Below are 18,631 nucleotides of genomic sequence, written 5' to 3'. Positions count from 1 at the left end.
ATAACTAGTTTAATCTGTCGTAAATTAGTGACTGAAAGTTTCGATAACTAAACAAAGACTAAACGTTGGACAAAGCGATCGACCAAACATATTAGTTTCTATGTTGCGACTAAACTAATTGGTTGTAAATCAGACATTTTATTAATTTATTGGTGACGAAACATTTTTAAGAATATTTGCAATATATATTATTTTATACAACCCAACTAGTTTTTTTTTTTTTGGTAAACTATCATTGTATTAAACCCAAAGGAAATAACGTTTGTACAAGCTAAAACAAACAAACACCTAGCAAACAACACTTTGAAGGCCATAAAGATAATACAACTCTTAGCAAAGTTAATAGTCAATTATGGTAAAAAAAAAAATGTGTGAGCTCACACAGAACAGATAAGGTCTTCAACTAAGGTCTTCAACTGCTATGAATTCCCTACTTCCCTGCAGCTTGACTTGCAATCTCTACGTCATTGTATCTTTCAGCGTAACTCAGCTCCTGGCTAACTCAACATGAGCAGTTTAAAAGCTGTTAACGTAGAGCCTCACACCCTCCTTAACAGAGCATGCTAATTAATCTTGTGCCCAGATTGTTCAGGAAAGTAAATTGCCCACTCTTGGATGTTGTTCTCCCCCCCACTAGTTGCCTGCTCTTTTCAGCTGCAAAGTGCAAGAGTGGTTTCAGATTTCCTTGAAAGAAATAAATGTAAAAGTAAAAGAAAGATGATTCACATAAAATATAGAATACATAAATGACCTAGTTATCACTACGTAGTTACTAGCGCTCTAACAAAAACATGCATCCCAGTAAACATAACTTTCCATTCCAGATAAAAGTTATATAAATGGCCAAGAAAGCAGAAAAAGATACCTATGGGCTTTGGCCGATAAGAACAGACAACAAGGTCATAGGGAAAATTATATCGCAATGTAATCTACTTCTTCAGCACTATAAATTCCTTCATGGCAATACAATGTATTTCACAATATTCCAAACATGGATTTGTGTCAACTATCTTTGGTGGAAACTTAGCTTTCTTGATCTTTACATTAATTTCAGTCTGAGAAATAAATATCAGACAATAATTTTTTATGTACAAAGCTCATCAATCTATCTCAAATCACTCAAGAATTGGACCTTGGCTATTTCCTTTTTTCCTTGTAACATGATGGATAATTAATGAAGAAACAACTCCTTCCGTTTTAACAAATAAAAAAATAGTGAGATATTAAATCAAAGATCTATTTCATATCTTACCTCTGTATCATCCATGTAAATCGCAAATGATGGGATTGACTTGAGATCTCTTCTTGCCACTGCTGCAAGCCCGACATCATATCTGTGAAACACCATCAAACAAGATAATGAGTCAACACAAAACCAACCAATGATGACACACATTGATACAAACAACAAGAATACAGAGTACAAATGCATACAATGTAATAAAATGACAGGTTTGTGCTTTCTTTGGATATCAGCACATATTCACATTACTCTCGAGCGCATATTGACCTTGTGTTGGTCCATACCAAGCTGGAAAATGTCCGCCTATTCACAAAATGTACTCAAGTGTCACAATAAAGATAGAAGTATGTGGGAATAACAAAGTCGTAAATTTCAACTGATTGTGTGTCATGAAAGATAACGCTTACCAAAGACAAAGAAGATAAACTACTACATATTTGCCAACTTTACACCTTCTAAAGATCTAAGCACCATCTAAATAGAACAAGCCATTAAAAATATCATAGGCCATTAATATATGTAGCTTAACCGCCACAGGAAACTTAATCAAACTAATTAAAACTTGTGGAAAATCCCCACTCACCTCTGAAGCCTAGTTATATCAAACACAGAGGCCAATACTCATGTGCACGTTCATTGGTCCTTTTTCGGTTCATACAAACTCGACTCTTATCCATTCCAGCAGCCTTCCAGATTTCAATATCCACTACGGAAGCCTTCCAGGTTTCTATAAAGTACTTACCCACCTCTTGATCTTTAACATATTAATAGGGAAAATTATAACGCTATGTAAGCTACTTCTTCAGCACTGCAGCAGACAAAACATCATACCTGATCATGCCACCAACATACCAGAGAAGAGCAGGACAACAACACCTGCATAACATAATATACCATGATATACGAATTGCAGAACTGAATAGGTCAACTGAAAAACAAAAACATCACCAGCATAGCAACAGGAAAGTAACACAACAAGTCAAACAAAACATACAAGGTTGTCTTCTTCTTCAAATACACAACTAAACAATTACTTAGTTTCTAAACTTGTTCATTGTTAAAAGTATCCATATCCAAAGCATAAATAAATACCTACTACTACGAAAACCAAATCATACTTCCTAAAACATGAAGGTGTTAAATATATTCTTTTAAGAAATGAAATATGTCTAAGCTTGAGATTGTGTAAATTCTAAAAACTTCTTTTCAAGCTCCAATATCTTCTCCTTGTTGCCGCATGCCTGAATCTATAGATGGGTGTGGCCACATATATACCTGAATTTGGATGGGTGTGGCCCAAGAATTAGCTCTAAATATTCTTTTAATCTGATCTGATGGTTATACCGACTTAGGTTAGCATTAATATGTTTTCTAGGAGTCAAATCCGACAGTTTTTTCCATTACAAGTAACATTAGTTCATAATTACACATACTATACTACACTAAAATTATCCAAAGCAGAGCACGGAGCACAATGGGATTGAACGATGATCCTAAATATAAAATACCCTAAGTTCATATAGACTACTCACATAACATAAAATCAATCAAACCCTTCGCGCAAACAAATGAAATCACCCAAATTTTCCAGAATAAAATTATATTGAGAATTATTAAGAAACAAATTGAAGAAATTCTGCCTACAACTCTAACAAAATTCAAATTCAAGACAATCAAGTTTGACAAAAGAAACACAAATCCAAATTAAAAATAAAGGAAGAATGTTGAATCATACCTCAATTCCAATACTACAACAAACTGCTTATCTTCAATAGTCCCTTCTTGCGGGAGGTTCGTTCTTTTCCCATAATTCTTTTGGGGTAGAAGTATAGGAGGAGTTAGATGGTCAATGGAAAAAGAATAAAACATTAAAACCTGATTGCAGTTTCCATAAATTTTCGGAGGGAAAAATTGATGAAATTTGGAAATTTCCCTCTTAAAGTTTGGGAATCTTCAGTTTATGGTGGGCATCGAAAAAAATAGGTGATGGTGGATTGGTGGGCGGTTGAAATTTCTAAAAGCCTTCTTTCGTTGATTCCTATGAACAAAGTTGATATGTTTTTTTTTTCAAGAGCGATTTCCGTCAATATTGCACAAAGATAAGTTAATTCCCAAAATACGTTACTTTTTTTGTTAATTCCCACCATACCGTCCACGTCAGCATGGGAGAGAGAAAACTAATTTTTTTTTTCCGGTTCAACACTAAACCGCTATCTGAGATAGCGGTTTGATTTAGAACTAAACCGCTATCTCAGAATGCGGTTTATACTACTTAGCCGCATTCTGAGATAGCGGTTTAGTTCAAAACCAAACCGCTATCTCAGATAGCGGTTCATAATGCCCCCTGCTCCAAACTTGCAGTTTCCAGTGTGCAGCCAGAAAATGGGCTGAGATCTTCTGCCAAATAGTCCAACTCCAACAACCTGTAAACAAATCCAAGATCTCCAACAACGTCTATAATCCAACTCCAACGTTTGTAATCCAACTCCAATAACCTCCACAAATCATACCAACCAACCAAACCATAACACTTATGCAACAAAATAGAAGAGTGCAAACAAAAAATTTCCAAAAGTTCAATCGTTCCAATAATGACACATGAGTTTCTAAAAGTTCTAAAAGTTCCAATACTAGCAAAAAGAACAAAAGATTACACAAAATTTCTAATGTAGCTCAAATCTAAGTTCTACGTTGTTTCTTTGAATGCTCGGACGATGAAAATGAGGACTCATCCTCCTCGGCAATTGGCTCGGGACGTTGACTAGGAGAGCAACCCTTTTGTCGCCGGTAAGTGAGAAGCTGCAAAGGAGGAGATGAAATAACTTGTGATGCTGGCGGAGATGCAGGAGGAGTAAGAGGTGGAGGGCGTGGAGAAGGTGGTGGTGGAGGGCGTGGAGAAGGTGGTGGTGGAGGGTGTGGAGAAGTAAGTGCTATAGGGCGTAGAGGAGGAGTAAGTGGTGGAGGGCGTGCACGTGGTGGTCGAAAACCACGCCCTCGAGAAACATGTGAGGTGGAGGTGTCGGGTGTACACTGAGACGAGGCTAAATCATATTGTTGGAGGATATGTTCTTGCCCCACTCTTGATAAGGTCTCAATGCAAGAGGAACTCAAATTGCGTAACGTATCAAGAGTGAGAGGAAGGGCCAAACTGGGAGGTAACTCTAACGCAGAATCCACAGCTCGAGTGCATCTTGAGGCAAGATCAGCCAATGCATGTGACTACAAAAAAGAATGTGAAACAATAATTAGAATTCAACATTAGTTATGAATATAAACATTATACATGAAAATGGAACAAGGATTAATTTACCAAAATAATATCAGAGGAAGACGGCTGATAATGAGTGGTGGGGGGTGATCGTGTAACAGGAGTAATGAGGAGTCTCGTGATGCTACAATACCAATCCATATACTCCTTCATCCTCTCACGATGACCGGCAAAAGGAGTGCCTTGAACAATCCGACTCTCACGATCACGCCACTCCTCCACATATTTGCGATGCATCTCTTCAAACTTCTTGTTTTTATGCCGTCGATCCACATTATGAAGATCAACACTCGTGTCACACGCAACGGGAACTGACTGTTCCAATCCAAACTGACGCATCACTCGATTTGGGTAGTGGTACTCAACAATGTCAAAGCAAATCAACGGTACAACTGAGCGCCATATATCTCTATCACATCTACAAATTTCGGGTAGTAAACCAAGTACCGTCTCTGAATATGGCTGCCAAGTCATCTACAATAAGTAAAAAGTGAGTATTTAGGCAATTTTAGGTGAAATTAAGCAATTTTAGGCTATTTTGGACAATTCTAGGTGAATTTAAGCCTTTAGGTGTGATTTTAAGCTATTATAGACTATGTTAGGTGAACTTAAGCGTGTTTAGGTGTATTTAGGCTATTTTTGGTGGATTTAGGCTAATTAAGGTGAATTGAAGCTATTTAAGGCGATTTTAGGCCATTTTAGGCGAACTTAAGCCTTTTTAGGCAATCTTTGGTGAATTTAAGCTATTATATGCCATTTTAGGTGAATTTAAGCTATTTTAGCCTATTTTAGGTGAATCCAAGCTATTCTAGACTATGTTAGGTGAATTTAAGCTAGTTTAGGCCTTTTTATGCTATGTTTGGTGGATTTAGGCTAATTAAGGTGAATTGAAGCTATTTTATGCGATTTTAGCCTTTTTAGGCAATTTTTGGTGAATTAAGGGAATTTTTAGACAATTTTTGGTGAATGTAGGCTATTTAAGACAAAAATAACACAAATTTACCTAAATTAACCTAAATTAACATAACTTTATCTAAGTAGAATCGAGGGAGCTCAAATCGACGTTCGTTGACTTAATTGACCTAAGTTGACCTAAGTTGACCTAACTAGTTGAATTAACCACAATTTAGACCAAAGTTGACCAATGTTGACTTAAATTGACCGAAGTTGACCTAACTAGTTGAATTTAGGCAATTTTAGTTGAATTTAGGTCAATTTATGCTATATTAGTTGAATTTAGGTCATTTTATGGTTTTTTAGTTGAATTAATCACAATTTAGACCAAAGTTTACCAAAGTTGACTTAAATTGACCAAAGTTGACCTAACTAATTTAATTTAGGCTATTTTAGTTGAATTTAGGTCAATTTATGCTATTTTAGTTGAATTTAGGTCATTTTATACTTTTAACTTGAATTAATCACAATTTAGACCAAAGTTGACTTAAATTGACAATTTAGACCAAAGTTGACTTAAATTGACAATTTAGACCAAAGTTGAACTAGTTGACTTTAATGCACCTACATTGACAAAAATTGACCAAAGTTGACCTAACTTGAAACAAAAGAAGCATTTGAGTAATTAGTAAGGTGAGATATTAAATACCTGTGTCTCCTTTTGATGGTCAAGTGCATCCCTAAAGAAAGAGAGTCCACTAGCTGTATGGCCACATGAAAAGTGAACCCTAAGCCAACTAACAAAACAAGTAAAGTAAAGTGTTAGTAAAGTAAAGTGTTAACAAATTACTTGATTTATCGAAGTAGTAATGAGTAGTTAAACAAATAAGTTACCTGCATGCTAAGGGGTCCACTCCACGCTGATGCTGAGTACCAAGAATAGATGCATCGTCGACCTCAATAGGATGCTCTGGGTCAGGAGGTGGAGCATCGCGAACTCTCGAAATCCTCGGACGACCAATGTGAATATGCTCCCATGACCATAACTGCAGAAGTATAAGTGGACCACCAATGTCACGGGATCGTCTACGAGCGGCTCGACACATCTGTCGATACAAATAAGCAAGGGTCGCACTCCCCCAGCTGTATGTCCCAGCTCTACGCAAGTCGCGTATCAATGGCAAGTAGACGAGCTGCACGGCATCACCGCTCTTATCAGCAAACAAAATGGACCCCATAAGTGCAAGAATATATGCTCGGCTAAACCTCTCATAAACAATATCAGCAGCGTCATCAGGGGGGCCCTGACTGAAGTGTCGCCTCAACCAAGTCATCCTCAATGATGAACCCTGGAGAACAGGTTTTCCATCATCACCAGGCTCTGGTCGTATCCCTAACAACTCCTCGACTAAAGCTGACCACACCCCAGTACCATCCCCTGTGACAGGAGCCCCATGAACTCTGAGCCCCAACAAAACAGCGACATCCTGCAGAGTAATAGTAGCCTCACCAACAGCCAAATGAAAAGTGTGCGTCTCCTGTCTCCATCTCTCAATCAATGCTGTGATCAAAGACCTATCTAAGGCTAATCCACCACCAACCAATCTATGTACACCATAGAACCCTGCTAATCTAACAAACTCCAAGACTCGATCATGTATCACCCACTCTCCTAAACCAAGCACGTGCTCCCGACACGTCAAAAGCCTGTCCATACCCCCTCCCCAAACATCCTCACTCCTATGCTCCGCCTGCAACGTCAAAACCGAAGTATCACGTGGGCCGGGATGGATCGTCGGCTCCATGAGACCTGAAAAAGAAGTTTATTAGAAATCGTAAAATCACACGTCAAAAGAAATATATGCACAAAAATTAAACTTAGAATCACACATCAAGAGAAATATAAACTGAGTTTATTACCCCGATGATCCAACACCACCCCTAGCTGCACAAGTTTTCTTATTATGCCCTTGACGTCGACAAATGCTACATGATTTTACATTGACACTGCGTCGAGCACTCGAATCCATCTCATTAGGGTATCGAGACGACTTTGGGCGTCCCACACCACGCCGTTTACTAGCATCAGCAACTATTCTCACCCCAGTATAATGAGGCCAATAGGGAACATCAGGAAGTGGATGAAAGCTCTTCAAGTATGTTTGCCTATACTCGACAGTGGTAAAGAAAGGATCAACGAAAGCAGCATAAGATAAGCTGCGAGAACGACAAACCGCAAGCACATGGGAGCATGGCAACTTGTAGATTTTTAATTTCTCACAAGTGCAAGTTTTGGCTACAAGGTTAACAGTGTGTACGTTACCACCTTTACCTGAAGCCCTGCCTCCTCGTCCAGTTGTAACCTCAAATAGCCCCATCTCATGATCAAAGGCTTGGACCTCGTGAGCACCAGATTTTGCCATGTTCATTTCAATTGTTGTTGTGGCCTTCTCAACGAAATCGTGGCCTTCTTCAATTCTCCTTTTACCCCAACCTCGTCTTGTAACAAAGTAGGAGTTCACTCGGTAAAACGTCATCCGAACAAGGGCGGTTATCGGCAAACAACGAGCACCTTTCATCACCCCATTAAAAGCTTCGGACATGTTTGTGGTTTTCACGCCATATCTAAAACCACCATCATGGTGGATCGACCACCGATGAGAAGAAATATCCATCAAGTACTTATGAGCTTCAACATTCAATTCACCAATTCTTCCCAAGTAGTAATCAAACTTCTTTCTTTGACGAGCATCTGCGGCTTTTCCGAAAAGGTTCTTCACATAAGCATTCTTGAACTGAGTGTTGACATTAGAGGCAAGGTGACGAGTACAAAATCGATGGTGGGCACGCGGCTCCTCCCACCCACTATTGACCTCATTCATTGTTTGCAAAATCCCTGCATGTCTATCAGAAATGACACATAAACCTTCCCTCTGAGTAACTAAATGCCGAATGCATTTCATGAACCATTTCCAACTCTCACCATTTTCACTTTCAACAATAGCAAAAGCAAGAGGGAACAATTGAGAATTCGCATCTGTACCCATGGCTATGAGTAACGTGCCCTTGTACTTACCATACAAATGAGTTCCATCTATGGTGATTAGGGGTCGACAGTGCTTAAAACCATCGATGGAAGGCTTGAATGCCCAAAACACTCTAAAAAAAATGTGAACAGAAGGATCTTCATTAGAAGCCAAGGTACACCATTCCACGACGGTTCCTGGATTAGATTCTTTCAATGCTTGCATGTACCTAGGCAACTCTTCGTAAGATTGCTCCCAATCACCAAAAATGCTTGCAATAGCCTTTTGTTTCGCTGACCAAGCTCTCTTGTAAGTAATGGTATACTTAAACTTAACTTTCACCGCTTGCACAATAACACGGATTTTCAAAGAAGGATCGGCACGAATAAGATCTTTTATCTCATTGCATACAAAATCAGAGGAGAGAAGAGGATGATCGATTGAGTTTATGTCACCCAAACAATTACTTGCATGGGGGCCATTATACCTCACAATTCTGAATGAAGCAAGACAAGGATCCTTGATTGCACGTAACCTCCATGAGCATTTGCATGAACTCTTTCTTTTACACTCAACTACGTATTTTGTGGGCTCACTCTCCAACACCTTAAATGAATGATTTTTAGCTATGGAATAACCTTTGACTATGTCTTTCAATTGCGCCGAAGAATCAAACTCTTGCCCAATAGCAAATTCACCATCGAAAGAGTGGTTGTTGGACCAAGTCCTCCAAGAATCAAGCAAAATCGGATCCAACTCTGCAACATTGTTGAAAATTTGAGATGGAGCGCTTTCTCTTATAGCTTTGTCATTAGCATCTTGTGTATCTTCATCTTCATCAACATCACTATCCACCCCAACCTCTTCATCTCCAAAAAAATCAACACATATTTGATCTAGAGAATCGAAAAGTATCATAGATGGATCACCATTTGTAGCTTCTACATGTGGTGTTTGAGTTGGAGAAGTGAGCTCTAAAATGTGTTCACTAGCATATTGTTCATCCGTAAGCATTCTTGTGAATGAACCCGTTAACCCACTTTGATTTGTCAAGGGCAAGTAGGGAAATGATTCCATTTCATGAAAGGATTCCAAGTGGGATTGAGTTTCAGGTTGCTTTGGAAGTTGCTCGATGAACAATTGCATTGTGGTTGATTGTGTTTGAGACATAGCAATCAACATTGCTTTTAAAGAATTGTCATCATCCAACGGAATGGCTTCATATGAACCGGACATCATTGGATACCTCATTAGTAGCTTCAACTCCACATATCTCGAGTCACATCTCATAAGATCATAAACCTTACTCAAAACCTCATCATAACTCATTTGACAATTGACAAACCCAAATTTTCGCTCTCCTCCTTTATATGTAACATCACCGCTACTTTGCAAAATTTCCCCTCCCCAATGACAATAAATAGGATAGTCTGGCAACTCCATATTCTAAACAAAAAATAATATGATTAATAATATGAAATCCCTAATTTGGGCCATCATAATCTGATTTCAATTCAATTGAACTTGAAAAATTGAAGACTAAAATTCCAAATTGAAAAACTCAAGAGCTTAAAACGAATCAAAGATCAGAAATAATTCAAAAAAATAAAAATCACAGCATAATCACTTTAAAATAATATAATTCATTTCATCGCTATCTCAAATAGCGGTTAGATATACGTTAACAATAAAAAAAATTACAATTAATTCAGGGTAATCATATCATAAACTCATCAATCAAACATAAGCATGATCTTCCTAATAACATCATCAAACAAACCTAAACATAGCAACGATTATTACTGAATTAATAATTAGCTTCAAATATATTAATTCAAAAAAAAATTAGGGCTTACCTGATTTCGAACCACCGACGACCGGTGGTGGGTGAGAAAGAAGCTCGACGGCTTTGGTGGCTGATGAGGAGGCTCGACGGCTAGTGGTGGTGAGGAAGAGGTCCGACAGCCGGCAAGGGCTGAGGAACAATTTCGAAACGGAGGAACGATGGAGAAGGGTGAGAAAGAGACTCGAGAATCCGTTGTGGGTGAGGAGGCTCGACGCGACGGCCGGAGGTAGGGCGAGGAATGAGGTCGGCTAACGGCGAGCCGGCCGGTGGAGAGAGAAACAGGGACGACGGAGACAGAGAGAGAAACGCAGAACAAAGCGGGTTTTTTTTGTGCTTTTGATTTTTTGAATTTGCTTCCTGGAGGTAAGTGATAAGTGGTAAACCGCTATCTGAGATGGCGGTTCATTAAACAGGAACCGCTATCTGAGATGGCGGTTCATTACACAGGAACCGCTATCTCAGATAGCGGTTAACCCCCATAAACCGCTATCTGAGATAGCGGTTTTGCGCTGCTTATTTAAAAAAAAAAAGACCGGTTCACTATGCTGACGTGGACGGTATGGTGGGAATTAACAAAAAAAGTAACGTATTTTGGGAATTAACTTATCTTTGTGCATTATTCACATTTTTCTTTTTGGATTTTTATTTCTTGGTTTTTTATTCACAAGATAAATACATACTGCTCCGTACTTACTCCGTAGTTTGTACTCCATAACTGTAGTCACTCTGTATTTTATTTAAGGGATACACTTGTCTTTTTCGGCCGTATTTATTTAAGAGATACACTAGCCATTTTTAGTAACTTATAAACCCCACCCTCTAATTAAATAATTTATCTAATGCTTCCTCCATTTTTTTTTAATTGCACCATCTTAGGTTTTGGCACTATTCACAAATTCTTATATAGTTATTTTTTATGATTTATATGTAACGAGAAATATATTCATGTGGGATCTTGTTAGATTCGTCTCGAATTATACTTTCAAACTATTAATTTTTTATAATTTTTTCAAATGTATAATGAGAGATATTAATGGTTAAAATAGTGCATTGTCAAGCGTGAAATCTAAGATGATGCAATTATAAAAAAAATGGAGGAAGTATATCTTATGTCCCACCACCCTATTAAACAAATAATTTCATAACTACACTCCACCCCCACCCCTCTAAAATGACATGGTCCCCACTTGTTTTACTTATTAAAATATCTACCCCAACCCCCACTTGTTTTATTACTTTATTTCATTAAATTCTTCTTCTTAATACTCGTGCCCCTCCAAGTGTATCCCTTAAATAAATACGGAGGGAGTAAATAAATGTTCAAATGAATTAGGCTCCGTTCTATTCGACTTATTTTGAATGAACTTATATTATCTGAACTTAATTAATTTATCTAAAAAAAACTTATTTTGCCTGAAATAAACTTATTTGTGTGTGAAAATATCTGAAATAAACATGTATTTTCTGAACTAATATTATCTAAACTTATCTGAATTATCTGAACTTATCCGAACTTAACTAAACTTATCTGAACTTATTTTGTCTGAAATAAGTCAAAATAAGTCGAACAAAACATAGTCTTATCTTCTTGAATTCCTATGAGTATATACAAATGTTCATACCAAGAAATGTCTTAGTCTAGTGGAAACGGTTTCACTTTCCAACCAAATGTTTGGGGGTTCGATCCTCACTAGGGGTACTTTGAGGGAGGGTTACCTTACCATTCTTCTCACTCTCAAAATGTTTATCCTGCTAACCCGGGTGAGTTGACCCGTACAGGGTTCCGACCCGGTAGGACACTTCATCTTACCTTCAAAAAAGTATAAAAATGTTTTATAAATATAAATACTCCCATATAAATGTATTTAGGTTTCGTTTTATCCACCTTATTTTTTTCTTGATCTGATCTGAACTTATTTTCCCGTTCTAAATATATTTTATAATCTTATTTAATCCGAACTTTTTTTTTCTTACCAAATCTGGTTTTTCAGAAGTAAGATTTAAAATTTAACTAAAATTATTATTAATTGGTTAAATGATTGATCTCATAATCATTATTGCTCGTAAAAATTAATTTATTCAAATCTAGACAACTCTAATATGATATAGATTGGTATGTCTAATACGGAACTTGTCTAACCTAGAATCCTAGATCGGTCTAATCTGAAGTTCGATATGAACTGGAATGATGTGATTGTTCTCGTTCACTTTGACCTGGACATTATCTGTACAGATTGGATACGCTATGCGCATGATCTATACATATTAGTTTTGATATGGACATGACCTAGACATGTTTGATATATGATCATTTGGATAAATTTTAATCTGGACATGATTTGATAAGCTCAAAGAAGATAATATTGTGGAATGAAGTAGCAAAATAGAACTCGTGTGGGTAATGAATTGTAAAAGGTAGAAATGTTACACTTAAACTAAATTATATCTTAATTAATACTTATCTTTATTTAGTATAGAAATATTATCTTAGATATTAACAAAAATCAAAGGAGGAAGTAATTGTGAATGTTATCTTAGATATTGAAATCAAACCTTGAGAATTATCATTAGAGGGAGTTAAATGATACAATATAAGTAAATATTACAAAGTACTAGATTACATGAAACTTGGTATATCTTGATAGTTTTGTACGTTAGGGAGGGTACACAAATATTTTAAACTTATGTTTGTATTGATTTTATAAATAAATACACTGATACTAGTACTACTATTTAACTAACCTAAACTTGGAATTGAATAATAATTAATTAACATATTACAACCTATCACAAATTAAGTCTGGAAATATTTTTCATTAATTTTATTATTTTAGCCTAGATAAATGTAAATGAAATAAATAAAAAGTACAATCAGTACTCATAAGAAAATATTAACTTGAATAAGGAGAACATTAAAGTTTTAAACAATAAGTATGACTTATATAGTTTGAAATTATTATATCACGAGTTGTGTTATTGGAGCAAAGATTAGAGTTCTACTTTTACAATATACTAGTGTGTAGCCCGGGCGATGTCCCGGTTGCTACATTCAATACTTCAAATTTTAGATTTTTCTTGAGCTCAATATTTGACTAAAATACATGTATTTCATAAAGTGAAAACATCCATGAAGTTTGTCAATTACAAAGACATACTACGTCATTTATCATACTAAGTAATTTTTCAATTAGATCTTTTTACCATTTGTATAATTTGTTTTCTAGTGGAACTAAGTTCTTCAAATTATTAAACACCAAATTATATATTTAAAAAATTTATGTCAACATGTTTTTCTTGTTTTAATGCTATAATTATTATTACTTTTTTCAAAATAGTCCAAAGAAAATAAAATGTCATGTAAAAATTTAGTTGTGTTTAGACTTATGTTAACATTTATTTATAAATTAATGTGAATAAATAAACAACAATTAGTGGTTGGTTAAGATGGTAATGAAACTTATCATCTACACATGAGGTCTTGTGTTCGAATCTCATTGCATTAGTTTTGGTTGTCTATGACATGGCATAACACTCGGTGAGTGGATGATATGGCGTAAAGGGGAGAGTATTATGTGCCACATATACATTTTCCACAACGCCTTTTAATATATTATATAGATTAGGTCGTGGGTATCCATATTAGCTCATGTAGCCATTCATAAATTTGCGACTTAAATGTGTCACGGGAACTTATTTATAGTTTATTAGTGACAAAATTTAGGCAGTAGTTATTTTACGACTGACTTTTTATGACTGAAATATCAGTACTTCATTAATGACAGAATGTTATTCTGTAATTATTTTGCGACTAACTCTATGCGACAGAAATTATGTTTGTAGCTAAAGTAGGATTTAAACTTCTTTGTTGGTAAATAGCAACTGACAAATATTCCGTAACTATTTTGCGATTGAAACTTTGTGACAGAAATTTTTTTGGTAGTTAAATAGAAACTTGAATAATTTCGGTATATAATTAGTAACTAACATTTGGGTGGTGGCTAAATTGTTACAGATTTATGTGACAGAAAATAGATTAGTAGTTAAATAATGACAGAAATCATTTCGGTAAATAATTAGTAACCAACTTTTGGGTGGTCTCTAATTTGTTACAGGTTTGTGTGACTGAAAATGAGTTCGTAGTTAAAGAGTGACCGAAATCATTTCGGTAAATAATTAGTAACTACGGTTTTGGTGGTCACCGATTTGTTACTAATTTTTGTGACTAAAGATGAGTTAGTAATTAAATAGTGACTGAAAATGTATCGGTCTTTAATTAGAGACTGATACTTGCTCAATCGTAATTTAGCAACTGATATTTGTACAGTTACAAAAATCTGTCGCTAAATAGCCTTTTTCTTGTAAGCTTAACAAGTTACTAACCTGCTATAGGCGGTATTCACCCTTACGTGGCATATAACAATTATAATTTTTTTTTTATTTTTTTCCCCTTATTTTCTTTAATTCCTATTTTAATTTTCGTTTCTCTCTCCTCTGCGATTTTCTGCTTCATCTCTGCACTCCTCTCCATTATTTCTCTTCTACCTCTTCTCCACCATTGTCGATCTCTCATACGGTCATACCTCTCCATTCGAAGTTCATCAAAAATAATCAGCAATTGCTATGGCTGGGGTAAAGCAATTGCCTGTTGGATCTGGATCTTCTTCAAATTCAAGGTTTTTTTTCTTTCTAAATTTTCAACAAGACCACAATAACCAACATCCCACAACATAAAAAAAAACTATATTATTGCAACAGCTCGGGTTTTTACGAACTGACCATCAAGGAAGCCCAAAATTCAAAATTTACCAAAAAAGGAACAAAAACGCTAAGGTTCGTAAGTTCACCTTCAATTGTACGATTTTGGAGACGAAATTTGAATGCGCGTGGATGAAGTCACCTATTTCCACAAGAAAATCGCTGATGATGTCATGAACTAGTACAATTGTGGTTGAAGCAGCAGTATTGGAGGAGAGAGGAATTGAAACACGGTACAGAGAAAAGAAGGGTTAAGGGTTTTTTGAAAAAAAAATGAAATCCTTGTTTAGGTGGCAAGTGATGATGACGTGTCCAATATTTTAGGAGGGAAACCAACTTTAGGTTGTCAACGTTTTTAACGTTGACTTTGTAGCAGGTAACCGGTCATCTAGGCTTAATAATAGTAGTTGGGTCATAAAGGTTGGATTATTTAGAAATATCTCATAGGTAGGCTTAATTAAAGAAAATCGGGCAAAGGTTGGATTAATAATTACAAATTTTTCTTGACTTTGTAGCAGGTAACCGGTCATCCAGGCTTAATAATAGTAGTTGGGTCATAAAGGTTGGATTATTTAGAAATATCGCATAGGTAGGCTTAATTAAAAAAAACCGGTCAAAGGTTGGATTAATAATTACAAATTTTCCTAAATTATGAATAAAAATATTATGTAAAATAAATGAACACATATGTATATTATTAAATCAACGGTGTGTACTTAGATGTGTTGCAAAAGTCTTATGAACCATGATAGCCAACTATTATCTCGGAATCATTACCAAATACGAAGTGAAATAATAGACATTATTCGTATAGAAATATTGTCAACACTTTCCATATGGATATTGAATATGAAACATTAATGTACGGAGTACTACTTAGTTGTTAATTTTTAGATTTATGACTAGTTAGTGGCTCAGGCATTGCCCCAAAGTGTTGCATATAGTTTAAGTTAGGTTTATTCATTTGAAATTCACTTATAAATTACTTTATATATGCATTTAAAGAATAATATGAAGTTCATTATATATGGAACTGAAGAATAAAATTGGTTAACTAACAATCGATAAACTAAATTTCTGAGTAATTACCATTATTTGCGTAAACCTTTAATTTTTGTACTATTTTACTTGTGACTTATAAGAAACTTTTTAAGTTACAAAGTCGAAACACATTTGGTGGGGGGGGGGGGGGGGGGGGACACATTTGATTAGCTAAAAGAAATCGCAACATTACCTTTTTCCTATTCTTTTCTCTAACAGATTTTATGTTTGATCTAAATAAATATCTAGAAAAGATATACTCCATATGTTTTATTATTGAATGATAAAATTAAGAAAAATATATCTGTTACCATAAATTGTTACTGTTACTTACAAAGTCGAAATACATTTTGGAGGGGAAAAAACACATTTGATTAGCTAAAAGAAATCGCACCATTACCTTTTTTCCTATTCTTTTCTCTAACAGTTTTTATGTTTGATCTAAATAAATTTCTAGAAAAGATATATGATTTTATTATTGAATTAATAAAATTAAGAAAAGATACATGTTACCATAAATTGTTACTTAAAAATACATAACTTTGGTTTTACACATTCATAAGAATGACTTTTCTCTTTTTTAATTATTTTAGAGTCATAAATTTTATTGTTGGAGTGATGGATCAAACAATGTATTCACATATAAGAGGTCATGAGTTCGAGGATGGATATCAACAATTTTTTTGTGAGGACACAATAAACAATAATGTGTGCGCATGACGACGCCATGTCATTTGCCAAGTCATCGCGACACATGAAGAGATGACATGAATTGTCTTGGGGTTTTAATATAGATATACTAGTATTTTATGCACGCGATGCATGCGTGAATTTTAGAAAATTTATTGTGCCTAGTAGTTCATGCACGCGATGCGTGTAGAATTTTACAAATTTTAGGCACCAAAAATCATTCGTTACTTGTCCATATTTTGCGATATTGAGGTCATACAATACTCGTAGCCTTACATGACGAATGATCGAATCTTATGACCAATTAAAGTTATTAAAAAACTTAACATTATTTTGATACAACTAACATATCCCATCGAAAAACCAAAATTGAAGTACTGAAGTAAAGTTATACAAAATAGTAAGTATCACTTTCTTCTTTTGCCAGCAATATATTTGTTTAACCACATGCACTCCTCCGCCCAATCGAGATGCAACACATAACATATGAATGTTCAGGACTAAAAGCTCCAATTGGTGGATGTAGCACCCATGAAAAGGCTCTGTTTTCGAAACATGCAAATACTTTTTCTCTGTTGTCTCTTTTTATCCCTCCATATCGACCTTTGATCTTGCATACATTGATCTCCGTTCTCGTCCATAATAAAACTCTAAAACTACACATTAATTTGGTTATTATAAGTTGTTTGTATTATATTTTTGTTGCAATATATACAGAGATAAATTAAATATTTTATTTGATGCATTTTTTTTTCTTTTTTGCTAAAACGAACGTTTAAATTAAAAATAAATAAAATATTTTATTTTGTTATCGTTCGCTTTTCTTTTCTACTTAAATGAAAATTTTAATTTAATTTAAATTAAATTAAATATTTTATTTTAATGTTTTTTATTCTATGCTTTTCCACTAAAACTAAAGTCTATTTCCTTTAATCAAACACAACTTGTCAATTTTTTTAATATTATTTTCATATTAATATTCTTATTAGAATTTTAGATGATAGAATTTTGTTCCGTTTATTTTCTAAACCACGACATTACTCTATTCTATTAATAAACTCTCATTTTTGTTTTCGTTTTCGTTTTAGTAAAGTTAAGAAAGCAGGCCCATTTAATTCCCAAGGCCCAATCCATTCTACACTCAACATGTCTTAAACCCTATCTCATTTTGTTGTTTATCCGCTGCTCCTTTCATTTTAGTTAGACCTATTTTCATTTTGTTTCCTCCTATCTCTCTCCTCGTTGATCGGATCTCCTTCATTCCTCTCCTTAAAGAAGCGGTGATAAAGCTCAAATATGGCGAAAATACTGCGCTGAAAATGCCTATCCTTTCAAATTCCGATCAACATATTGTTAAAATACTCAGATTAAGAAATATAAGGTTAATCTCTCGCCTTTCCCTCTCCCCTCTTCTCTGAATTCAGATAGGGTTTTATGTAATCTAACTAATTCAACTCGGATTAAGGTTTTATGTAATTTTCTTGCAAAATTTCTTGTAGATAAGGTGTTTAGGGTTTAATTTAGGATTAACTAATTGAAGATTGTGTTCGTTTGATTAATTGTTGCTTGACTGATTTTTTTTTTTTTTTTTTTTTTTTGCATTTTGGGTTTGCATGTGGTATCACTATGGAGAGGAAGGTGCTGGTGAGGAGGCGGCGGCGAGGCGGTGGCGAGGCGGCGGCGAGGCGGTGGCGAGGCGGCGGCGAGGCGGTGGCGAGGCGGCGGCGAGGCGGTGGCGAGGCGCTGGGAAGTGCCGAGGCGCGCAAGGCGCTGTGTGATGCGATGTATGGTCCGGTTCTGCTTAATTTAAATTCTTTTTAATTTAAATTTTCTTTAATTTGATGAGATTTTTTGTAACTATATTCTGG

At 35.4% G+C, this 18,631-nt stretch overlaps 2 protein-coding genes across 2 annotated transcripts; both read right to left on the bottom strand.

The window, feature by feature from the left end:
• Window positions 1–3,575: 3,575 nt before the first annotated feature.
• Window positions 3,576–7,464, bottom strand: LOC130467577 (serine/threonine-protein phosphatase 7 long form homolog). The gene is made up of 6 exons (XM_056836122.1): window positions 7,326–7,464; window positions 6,300–7,215; window positions 6,115–6,202; window positions 4,554–4,985; window positions 3,972–4,462; window positions 3,576–3,873 (listed from the first exon to the last, which is right to left on the bottom strand). The coding sequence occupies exons 2-6, from the start codon at window positions 7,208–7,210 to the stop codon at window positions 3,576–3,578; spliced, it is 2,220 nt and encodes a 739-aa protein (XP_056692100.1). The 5' UTR covers window positions 7,211–7,215; window positions 7,326–7,464.
• Window positions 7,322–9,874, bottom strand: LOC130467576 (uncharacterized). Its single transcript, XM_056836121.1, has one exon. It carries the CDS (start codon window positions 9,872–9,874, stop codon window positions 7,322–7,324), a length of 2,553 nt encoding a protein of 850 aa, XP_056692099.1.
• Between the last annotated feature and the right edge of the window lie 8,757 nt (window positions 9,875–18,631).

The sequence above is a fragment of the Spinacia oleracea genome, chromosome 2, assembly GCF_020520425.1.
Source record: "Spinacia oleracea cultivar Varoflay chromosome 2, BTI_SOV_V1, whole genome shotgun sequence".
Classification (NCBI taxonomy): domain Eukaryota; kingdom Viridiplantae; phylum Streptophyta; class Magnoliopsida; order Caryophyllales; family Amaranthaceae; genus Spinacia; species Spinacia oleracea.
Note: the sequence above shows the minus strand (reverse complement) of the source record. Positions and strands in the feature narration are given on the sequence as shown.

Excerpts from the sequence above, each read along its gene's own strand:
- LOC130467576 (XM_056836121.1), bottom strand. The coding sequence starts at position 9,874 with ATGGAGTTGCCAGACTATCCTATTTATTGTCATTGGGGAGGGGAAATT.
- LOC130467577 (XM_056836122.1), bottom strand. The coding sequence starts at position 7,210 with ATGGAGCCGACGATCCATCCCGGCCCACGTGATACTTCGGTTTTGACG. Across the intron at positions 6,203-6,299 it reads GTGGACCCCTTAGCATGCAG|TTGGCTTAGGGTTCACTTTT; the intron begins GTAACTTATTTG and ends TTGTTTTGTTAG. Across the intron at positions 3,874-3,971 it reads CCAATTGCCGAGGAGGATGA|TATTGGAACTTTTAGAACTT; the intron begins GTCCTCATTTTC and ends TCTTTTTGCTAG.